The sequence below is a fragment of the Lutra lutra genome, chromosome 15 (genome assembly GCF_902655055.1).
Source record: "Lutra lutra chromosome 15, mLutLut1.2, whole genome shotgun sequence".
Lineage (NCBI taxonomy): Eukaryota > Metazoa > Chordata > Mammalia > Carnivora > Mustelidae > Lutra > Lutra lutra.
Genome location: NC_062292.1, coordinates 23,471,415 through 23,482,930, shown reverse-complemented (window position 1 = coordinate 23,482,930; position 11,516 = coordinate 23,471,415). Strand labels below are relative to the sequence as shown.

The window sequence follows — 11,516 nt, the reverse complement described above, 5'->3', positions numbered from 1 at the left end:
CAACCCCAGCTCCACACTCTGTAAATACGAGTTTTTTTTAGATTTTTTTGCAAGACAGCATGCAGGAGTCGGGGTGGTGGACAGAGAGGGAGAAGCAGGCTCCCTGTTGAGCAGGGAGCCGGCCCAAGACCTGATCCAAGGACAAATCCAGGAGCCTGGGATTTGTGACTCGAGCCGAAGGCAGACGCTCCACCGACTGGGCCAGCCAGGCGCCCCCGTAATAGACACTTTACAAGGTGTACTTTCTTTCAGTCTCAGAGCCACACACCCGCTGCCATCCTTTAGCACCGGCTTACCACAGCTGATGGCGTAAATGGAGGGTGTGACCTGCTTGCACGTGAGGGACCAAGGCAGGCAGCAGGACGCAATGGCCTCACATACTTCCCTGGTGCTCAGCTGCTCAGTGCTGTGAGACCACAGAAGGCCACGGACCGCAGCTGAACCTTGCTTTCTACCTCTGTCCCTGCACTTCCCTCGCAGAGCTGCTGTGAGGATCAAACAAATCCATCTTTAAAAAGTGCTCAGGAGTGCTCGCCTCAGCAGCACATATACTACAAAGTGCTCAGGACACAGAGATTTGGTGTCTAGTAAAGGACAATCTAATAAAACTGCTGTCAGTTGGCACCATACTCCAAGCCAAGGTGGGGCCTCCCCCAGCCCCCGGCCCCACTAGTCCGCACAACCCCAGCTGAAGTCTGCTGTTGGTAGCCAACACTCGAGGACCTCCCACGGGCCCCGCATGCCCTGTGCTGAGCACTTCATAGCCGTTTCTTCATGTCATCGTTAACGCTGACTTTGGTGACGAGGAAATCGAGGCTCTGAGAGGTAAAAGATCGTGCACGAAGTCACAGAGCTAGTCAGTGGGCTGGAGGGGCTCAACCCAGGCAGTCTGCCTCCAGCTCCCACGCTTTCGTGACTTGTTCCACAACAGATTTCCTCAGCGGTGTGGGATGTTACAAATAATACAAAAGAGGAAGAAAATCACAATGGAAGGTTCTCCTCCAGAAACTCTAAAACAGGATTTCCCAGCTAAACCAAAACCGGGCAGGAGGAAAGGACTGCAAGGGGAGCGCGAGCGGGTGTGCAAGGGGATGTTGAACAGGTCTTCCAACCGGACCTTACGTGTGTGCCCCATGAATACAGCCTACTCCGACCTAATTACAGTGGTACTTCTAAAAGCAATGAACGTTTTTAAAAAAAACTGAAGACCAAGTCAAGCAAGAGTAGAATGTTCCAACATTCTATATGTGCTTTATTAATGCTACTTTGGCTCAAAACTTTTTCAGAAACAAGGTGCCTGGGAGGCTCAGTCGGGTAAGTGCCTACCTTCAGCTTGGGTCATGATCCCAGGGTCCTGGAATCAAGCTCCGCGTCGGGCTCCCTGCTCGATGGGGAGCCTGCTTCTCCCTCCCCCTCTGCCTGCTACTCTGCCTCTTGTGATCTGTCAAATGAATAAATGAAAAATCTTTAAAAAAAAATACCTTTCTAAAAAAATAAAAGTAAATAAAAATTTAAAAATACCTTTCTAATAATACAATTGGCACTTGGATAGAGTAATTAAACACACACACACACACACACACTTTTTCAGAACCTATTCGGAGTGTCCCCAGAATGGACTCTGAGAGAATTAAGTCTCCCTTCACAGCCACCGTATGTTAGATACCCACATGCACATACACACATTGCCCACCATATGTACCTGTTGGACTCCAGTGATGCCTTTGGCCATTTCCAAAAGGTGTACTCCATCGAAGAATGAGCATTCACTCCCACAGAGGACAATCAAAACAATGTGCCAGAGGGACATCGCTAAAACCAGCTTCTCTACCTTACAGACTTCTATTTTACTGTGGGGAAAGATACATCCTGCACAGATTCCCTCTCAGTTAAAACTGTGAGAGAAACACTCCGATCAGAAGCCACTTTGCCAATAAAATATTGCAACCTTTATTTAAAATAAAACACAAGTTGGCAAGCCTTGTGAGACAACAGGCAGACAGCATTCCCCTTCAAGGGCCTCATTTATTTACATCAAGTTTAACACTGTTAGCAGTTCACAGTCAGACAACAGGGTGAGAGAATTAAATTAGAAAAACAAAACACCTGAAAATATATTACAAGAACAAACACCTGACAACACTGGTAGTGTGACCCATGATTGATGTTTTCAATGACATCCCATATTGTCTCACTGTGTCCCCTCAGCGGTACACACAGTGCCAGGCCCTCCAGGCCTCACCCCTGTGCACCCACCACGCATACACCTGTGGAGTGTGACCTTTGGTATAAACGCTAAACAGGTTTTAAAGACTGAATCATGGGTTTTAGGATAAAGGTTTGTCAACCACCATAAAATGTTCAAACTTATTTTTGACAAGCATAAAACTGGGTTTCTCCACTGATAGTCATTACAGAATCAGATTGCAAGAAGGGGAAGTGTGGGGTCTACAGGAGACGGGGGTTCTGAGGACGCATACACAGCTCAGTCAGCCTGCCTGTGGCCAACACACCAAACCAGGGCACAGTTTCTGTTCACCGCGGGGAAAGATGTGAGTGACTCCCCTTTCACCGACTCCCCTCATTTCTCAGCACAACAATGGTGCAGGTACAGAATGTGGACAGAACACGTACCCTCTACACAGATCTGAGAGATGAGCGTTTTCAAACGTATGCCCTAAAGAACTCTGAGTACCTCACTGTCTTTTCTAGTTTCTGAATACTAATTTCTCCCAAGAACAATCTCCCTAACCGAGGTGATTTCTTAAGATCACAGAAAATTTCTCTCATAACGGAATTCCAACAGTGGCCACAGTGAAAAATGGCTTGTCAAAATGGAGGCAAGCTGGCTAACCTGGCCCTCGCCTACCAGAAAAATCTCAGTCTCCGGGCATTCTTGCCAACTCTCAATACATGGTATGGTGCTTCTGAATCGTGCAGAACAGTATTTGGGATTCAATAGTGAGGACCCTAAAGCCCTACATGATCCTGCAAGATCTTCTGAATCAAGAAGATATTTATTTGGCATACCTGTGTTACTATTGTGTCATGACTGATGAAAACTATCCTTACATGTGGAATCTTTATTAACTAGAAGAAGTCCCATTCTCCAACTGAAGTTTATGCTGCTTAATTACAGCATTTGAAACACCTATCCTGAGGCTCAGAAAAAAAAAAAAAAACCCAATAAGCAAGCTTCAACAATACAGACTATTTCCTTTCTTGAAGCCCACCAGTGTTGGACAGTTCATTGCCACCATGCCCTGAGGAACTAGGACACTCCCAGACCTCAAGCTCTGTGTGTACAGCTCAGCAACTTGGAGGGATATGCAGGATCCAGAAACTTGCTCCTCTGAGTAAAATGATGAACAAAGGTTTTCACAGAACACATACAGAGGGCACGTATGGGGTGTAGTCTGAGGACAAAGTGGAGGTTAGGCTTTCGACTTAAAGGAGACACACTTTCCTTCCGATGGTCTGCAAGTTAGATCTGTTCACACGCCATCTGTGACCTTGGGCTGTACACATACTGTGCTCAGTATGTGTACTCAACAATGGGAAAGTTAAAGGATGTAAGTTCTCTAACAGATGTAAACAGTTTCAGATTCATAACTGTACACAAGAGCAAAGATGTGCACTTGGAGGGAGGGAAGGGTGCAGGGAGAGCAGCCTTCCCCCAGCTCACCAAGTGGGCTGGAGAAAAGTGCAGTCTGTCACATCAGCATCCTGTGGCCGGGGGGGGGGGGGGGGGGGGTTGGTGACAGCTCAAGCAGGGATTCTGACTGTGGCACTGAGCCACCACCACCCACCTAACCCGTTCTAGCTCACTAATTGTACACCATCAACCCAGCTTACACATCCCTCCTCCACAAAACGCACAAAACTCATCTTTGAAGGCACAATCCTCAGAGTGACCTTTACCACTCCAAGTCATCCTAGAATCAGGATGACCTGCCTTGGCCTCCTCACCCAGGGAGAAGCATGCGGTCTTCCTACCCTATCATAGGGTGGAGGCTTCCCTAATGTCCTGCTCTTGGGCTCTAGGGTACAGAGTCAGAAATGAAGGAAATACCGCTTTACACATGTTATCTCAAGACAAAACCTACACCTCCGGTCTGGCATGAGAAACGCAGCCCCAGAGCAGGGAAACTCTTTTTGGACACTGCAGTAAACTTCAAGTGAGACAGACTTGGATGCTGTCTTAGTCACCTGGGTAGACGCTCTGCACAGGTGGCCCACTGCACAGCCCAGAAATCCACCCATACTCCCTGGCGATACAGGAGGACAGGGAGCGGCGGCGACGTTCTGGCGGTACCAGGGCAGGTAACAACAATCACTGCTACTCCGGCCGCTTGCCCAAAAAAGCAAGCCTTGCATTTGAATTTTTAAATTTTGGTAGTTGGAAAAGTGGAATTCTGTCCAAAGATTTAACTATCCTGACTATTAAGAGTGGGACAAGCTTGAGAACCAGCCCCAGACCCCTCCTCTCTGACTAGTGAAGCTAATGGCCAGTGGCAATTTCCTGGGTTGTCACACAGAAGGGACAGGCATCTGTGGGGCTGCCTTGGCCTACCTTTGTCAGAAGGGTAGAGGCCCCCGTGAAGCTGCCTTTCCCTCTCTCTTTCCTGCTCCCACACATCCCAAACCAAAGCATTTACAAAAACCTGAGCAACTGGCTTGACAGAGCTGAGACAGAGCTGTAGATAGCTTGGGGGGGGGGTCTATTATTTCATAAGAAGAAACATACATCCACCTACATAAGAAAACTGTCCTAACAAATGCTTAGGGCACAGAGATGGACCCAAATCCAGGTAGAACAAGTTAATGCCAAGCAAGATGATGAAACCCAAAAATCGTGATGAACAAAAACATAGACAACCCTGTCGGCCCAATGCAAACTCCTGTAGAGGCAGAGCCTGATAGTAACAATGACATTAACAGCAAAACTGGAAGCGAGAGGTCAGAATGCAGTGTAGCTGTAACTCAAAAGTGGCCACCAATGCAATTTACTCTGGGGTATTTTATAATCTAATAGGCAAATTGTTTGGCTATTCATTTCAGAAACACACACACACACAGACGATGAATGTCAAGCTCATTTCTAACTGGCAGGAAATCCTAGAAAACTAATTCCCAAAGTGCACTGGTTCTACAGCCATCTGATCCCACCCCTCTCCTCCCCTCCCAAAGCCCCCAACAAAACCACACTGGACATCAGTATAAAAAGACACTGTCAACATCACAGGTACGAGTCTGCGCCCGCCATGTCGGGATGCTGTCTGAACACGTTGTGGAAAAACGGTCAAGGAAAAGAGGGCCTCAATTCTTCCTGAGTCAAGGTCCCTGGAAGAGCTGCTGTATTACTACTTTTTAATGATTACAATTGAACCAGAAAGTTGTGGGCACCTGGGTGGCTCCGTCAGTTAAGCGGCTGCCTTCAGCTCTGGTCCTGATCCCAGGGTCCTGGGATCGAGTCCCTCATCGGGCTCCCTGCTCAGCGGGGAGTCTGCTTCTCCCTCAACCCCTCCCCCTGTTCTCTCTCTCTCAAATAAATAAATAAAATCTTTAAACCAGAAAGTTGGTCCGCAGTTTTTTGAAGTAATTCGGCTGAGCTACAATTTTAGCGAAACACTTACTATGCCTGCACATATTCATTTAATAGTTTCCTATTTACAAATGTGGTAAGTCTTGGGGTGATTACTTATATATTTGCATTTTCTGGTCTCCCACAGGCAAAAGCCTATTAAGTTAATCAGCATCTAACCGACTGTTTGATCTTCTAAATATAGACAGTAATAATACAACCTTATAGTTAAATTGCATTTGATACTTTTCTCAAAGTGCTTTCATATATATTACCTCATAGTCATTAAAATGATATGGAATAAAGTTTTATTTTTAAGAAAAAGGAATGTAGGACTAGGTTTTTTAAAACTCAAGTTGGTATTTCTTTATTACAAAGTGCAGACTACTGCTGTGTTGCCAGGGTCTGTCCAAAAGAATGACCCCACACATTTTCCTAAATACTGAGCTCTACTGAATACCTACTTCGCTGTGTTGCCATGACTCAACATTCAAGACCCTAAGGTCAGAGAGTGCCAGGCGCATGTGCTTTAGAAAGTGTGTAGCACTGTGCAGACTGATTGTCTGTGTGAGCCACTTTTTTTTTGCAGTATCCCACAAGGCAGCAGGAAAGGTGGAAAGACCCCACAACCAGCAAGTCCAGAGACCTGAACCCAATATAGCCTTGGCTCTGCCACTCACTAACTGAGACAGTGGGCAAGTAACTTCACCATGCTCTCTTCCAATTTCTGAAGCTGTGACGAAAAGGGCCGGGGTCCTGACAGTGTTCAGACAGTGCTGGGTATCTAAAACACCTGGAGGGGTTCTCAGCTGAGATCTCACCCCACTGGGAAGTCTGGTCTGGGGTAAGCCAATGCATCAGACTGTTTTAAATGCCAGGGATTTCATTGCCCATCCCCGGCCAAGATTCACCAGACTAAGTGTTAATAACAGCAGGAGCAGCGCCCACTTACAGAGCGCCCGTTATGTGCCAGGCACTCAAACTGAGTATCTTACATACATTATCTCATTGAATCCTTACAACAACCCTGAGGTAGTTACTATTATTATCCCTGTTTTCCAATGTGGAAACTAAGGCTCAGGAAGGTTAAATGACTTGCCTTCTAGACTGGCTTCAGAGTCTCAACTCTTAATCACTATCCTTTAAAACTCAAAAGCTCCATGACTTTAGTTAAATAAAAATGGGCTACACCTTACCAAAGTCAGCATGTTTTGTTAGCTGGGCACTATCTTACTAGCCAATTTTCAATTGCATTGTAAGAAAATTCTAATTTAAACCCCAAAATACAACTGGCAAAGGGTCTCTAATGATATCAATGAACAGGGGTTCATTTGGAAAAACACTGAATGAATTTCTCAGGGCCAATATTTTTAAGGCTGTTATCTCTGAAAATCACAATGGAAGTCTGTAGGAAAATATACACACTTTAATTTTACACAAAGCCTTTTAAGAAAATACTTCATGTAAAGCATAATCAAGATGTATTCTACACAAAACACTGCACTTTAAGGTAAGAAATCTAAACTGAAACCCTATTATCCATAGGTGAAAGGACGTAAACGGTGCCAGCCCAAAGGTATGCACATTGATCAACCACTTTAGAAAGTTGTCAACACTTGCAGAAGGCCTCGTGCTCCTGGCTTTGCTTTTAAAGAAGACTATGTTTTTAGTTTGGAGAAGCAGTTTTCTCTGCTGTGAATTCAAACTTTTAAATTTACATAAGGTTATTTTAAAATCTGATCCTTTTCTATTAGAAAAAGGAGCAATCTAAATGATATTTTTAGAGTAAGTTGACACTTGACCCTGGAGTCCCACACAGTTCAAGCATCATGCGGATGGGCTGTGCTATAATCGTTCATGCTGCTCTTGACAGTGCTGAGGAAAAGCAAATTCATTTCATGAACTTATTGAGCACCTACTGCAGGCAAGACAGAGCCAGGTGCTGCCCCTGAGTAAGACACTGTCCCCGTCCTCAAGACTGTTCTGCTATGAGAAAACCAGGGAGCTTACACACACTCAGCAGTGTTCCTCCAAGGCTTATTTTCAGAGCTCTCAAGGAAAGATCCCCTGCTTTAAAAAAAAAAAAAAAAAAAAAAAAAAAAGTCCCCTGAAAAAACACAATTATAATTAACCCATCAACTTGCATCCCACAATGACAGATAAACTTAAAAAGCAGCATAATACTCTAAAGTTTTAGCTTTCCCTGTCCCACCCTTAAAAAAGGCTAATGGCTAAAACAATTTCAAGTTCACGGAAATGACTGCTGAAGGGGAGTGGCAGAGAGGAAGGTGGGAGGACCATGGGCCCATGTCCAGGTTAAAGGGAACTCTGCTGGATCGCTAGCAGCCTGTGCTGCCTGTCAGTAACCTCTGGCCACGGCTCATCCACACCCTCCCAGGAAGGCCCAGGATTGTCTCCTCCCTTCCTACCCTGCTCCTGGCCTGGGCCTCCTTCAGAGCAGCCACAGTAAGAATCAGGGTTTTCTGTCTAATGAAAACTGAATTTCCTCCTTGGTCAAAGATGACAAACTCTGTCCAAAACATAGTTCTTCCTCCTTAGTATTCTAGCCCAGTTAGCATCATCTCGGAACTTCAACATTTCCACTACCTACTACTGAGCAAAGAAGAGAATGCAAATCATTCAACGTAACAAGGCTGCACTGAAACGGCTCTCAAAGGGATAGCTATACACTTATTTGCAAATGGCCCTTAAGAAGATGTAGCACTACCTTCATTTAACAGATTAAGAGATGGAGCTGTGGCTTGACAGTGGATTGATAACAGAGCCAGGAAGAAAACTCACAGGCCATCAGTGTTCAATTCCTATCTTCCTAAGTTAATATTCCTTTGGGAGGAAAATAATGTATTTATTCTCTTGTATCAGGTTCTCCTTGGGCAGGTGTGGGAGGTGGTTGTAAAGCTTTAAAAAGAGAATGAAGTGTTAATTAAAATTAGACTTGATATCAAGAATATTAGTAATATCTAATTGATTAGGTTCAGTTCATATGATCCTAATTAGCTTCCATAACAGTAACTGAACAGGAAAGGAAAAGGCCCATTTTTCAAGGCAAAACACATTTGGGGGTTAAGTCATTAGGTTTCTAGGATTTAATCAGTGTTTCCTGGAAATGACCTGCCCCCTCAATTACGCATTTTTCAAGGAGAGGTGAAATGACAAAATAAATATCAAAGAGTTTTCCCAATAGGATATTTACAGACAAGCACAACAACAAGGGGGAGGAGGATATGTGAAAGGAGAGAAGCACAGGAGAATAATTTGGGGTGATTCACTTGAAATCCACAGAGAGTGAGAGAATGTTTCTCCTTATCCTCTACCTAGCCTGGATCTAAGGTGATAAGGGAGGAGAAAGGTATAGAGGAACAGTGATTGGGACCAAGTTAGCCTCTCGAAAACTCTGTCACAGACATCTGAACCTGGCTGTTGGATTCCAAGAAGAGACCTCCCTCCCTGGTATTTTAGCTGATTAAAAAAATGCAGAGCTGCTCAATTCCTTGGCCAGTATGTCGGTATGCAGGGACACCGTATCAAAAAAGGATTCCCAAGAGAACCTGTACATGACCACCATTTTCAAAATCAGCATTGGTTAATGCCCCGAATACTGCCAGAGATAAAGGAAGACAGCCTGCCCAGTGCAGAGCAGAGAAGAACCACTAAGGAGACCCCTATGCCTATGATTTATAGATGGGCACCAGCAAGTAGAAACCCAATGACTGGTCCATTAGGAAATCGCAAAACTGGGAGAAAGGACTTCTGCTCATCAGTGGAGAAGATGTGAGGAGGAGGTTTCAATCTCCCTGACTACTTCCTAGCATTCTTTTACTTCCTGCACCAACTAGCACACCATGGGGAAGAGGACGGGAGCACACCCAGCGATCTAATCTGCAGTTCCTACTACTGCAGGGAGCTCTGCAGAAACAGCTGCGCTCAGCAGCCTCAAAGAAAAGGTCCCTCGGTACATTCCCAGCTTTCCCTTCTTCTGTCCCACCCCATTCACTTGGCGAGGCGGCGCGACATTACGGATAGTACCTAGTGGAGCCGCAAGTCAACCCTCCTGTGTGAGGTGCGGAGTGAGTGCCACGGCCAGTCCCCGGGCAGGCACGGGCCTGCAGCCTTGCCGAGAGCAGCCCCACGACACCACCGCGCAGCATTCTGGGTAGGAGCGGCCTGGACTGGGTTCTTCGCGGCCTGACACACACACGTTCCCTGATGTTCCGGGGCACCTTCCAATCCTGTCCACGACTGCTCCGTCTCCCCATCTCATTTCCCTGTCCTGCATGTTTTGCTTTTTGTTATTTTTGAGATGAACCTGTAAACGTGAGAACTCAGAGATCTGAGGTACTTCACATAAACACACTCAAGTATCAGTCTTTCATTTTTTGAAAACAAGAACACAGGAAAACAAGCCCCTCCCCCTCTCCCCTCAGAACTGTGAGCATCTTCCCACGAGGCTCACAGTGGCTACCTCTGCACCACGTCGCTGATCTCCTGCACACATGACAATAAGTTATTAAGGACAGGGTTGGCCCCGGGCAGCCCGGCAGCAGCCGAAGACACCTGCAGCTCCTGCAGGCTGAGTTCCAGTTTGCTCACAGCCTCTCGGAAGGCAAATTTGTTACGCGTCTGAGGGATGCAGTCCACATAGCCTGAGCAGTAGTCAAGGAGCTGGTGGCCAGTGTCCACCAGCTGGCTGTTGGGCACAGGTTCTGTGATGGCACTGGACAGTAGGTCAGCACATTCCAGCAGGGCCTCTTTGCTGATTTTGTCTGCTGAGATCTTCTCCGCCGCCTGTTTGGCTTTTCTCAGGGCCACTTTAGTACCTGCTGTGCCATTAGCCATTCTGGCCGGCGAGATGGAAGATGTGGGCAGAGGCACTTGAGGCGGAGGCATCACTGGCCTCCCGGCTTTCCCACCTCCAGGCACTGCCCCCGGAGCGGCCTTCTTCCCGCCTTCCTGTGTTTCTGGTGCGGGCTGTCCTGCAGTCGGGGCGGTCGGCTCTTCCGCGGGGTCTGAGCACAAGGACGGATGCTGCAGTAGTCTCATCACTGGGGGCGGGGGTGGGGCACACTTTGGTTTTACCCGTCGGGGTCGGTCCTTGTCTCCAGAGGATGTGACCTGATGCTCAGATAAGAGTTTGAATTTATTGCCCTGAGAGTCTGTGCCAATGAGCTGCACATCAGCGGGAGTGTGCTTCAGAGTGGGTGAGATAAGGACTGGCACTTTGTGGTTGTGAGTGGTTGGGAGGGCTGCTGCAGCCTTGGCCGGAGAAGACCAGCCCGTCTGATCGCCGTCCTCTGGGACTCCAGCCATGCCGAGTCGCGCCCCACCATTCCTCTCCTTGCTCTTTGGGGCAGCTGCCACTCCAGCCACCCCGGCCCCTGGAGAGTCCTTCTCTGTAATGGCTGGATCCCCAGAGGGGGTTCTGAGAGGAAGAGCCGCGGCTCCTCTGGGCAAAAGTTTGGCTTTTGGTCTCTCCCTGCTTGGAGCAGCACCTTCCTCTGATTTTTTTGGAAGCATGTCATTGGCCCTGTCCACATTCTCTTCTGGCTGAGAAGAGGTGGACACTGTCCTTTCCAGCTGGAGTTTGGACCTCTGGCAGTTCCTGGGAAGGGTCATTGCCATCCTATCCTGCTCTGGAAGCCCTGAGGACATGGAAGATGTAGAGTTTGACCTTGGAAAAGGCTTGGAAGTGTCATCAATGGCTGTGGGTTTCCCCGCTCGTAAGCCCAGTGTCTTTTTGATTAAGCGTGGTGTAAAGAAGCCTGTGATGCCAGACCACCCGCCCCCAGCGGTGCCACTGCCCCCGCCCCCACCGCCATCGTCATTACAGAGGTTCCTCTGCGCAAAGCTCCCCCCATAGCACTTGGGTGGCACCAGATTCGCCTCTTGCTGGGCAGGGAGTGAAAGAGAACCC

At 47.3% G+C, this 11,516-nt stretch overlaps 1 protein-coding gene across 4 annotated transcripts in view; it reads right to left on the bottom strand.

The window, feature by feature from the left end:
• Window positions 1-2,797: 2,797 nt before the first annotated feature.
• The window catches only part of ABL2 (ABL proto-oncogene 2, non-receptor tyrosine kinase), a 119,716-nt gene continuing 110,997 nt past the window's right edge, over window positions 2,798-11,516 (bottom strand). For all 4 annotated transcript variants that reach the window (XM_047704629.1, XM_047704627.1, XM_047704630.1 and 1 more), the window contains one exon: window positions 2,798-11,244. In XM_047704629.1, coding sequence (XP_047560585.1) covers window positions 10,064-11,244 — 1,181 coding nt within the window. In that variant the 3' untranslated portion in view covers window positions 2,798-10,063. The remainder of the gene's footprint in view (window positions 11,245-11,516) is intronic.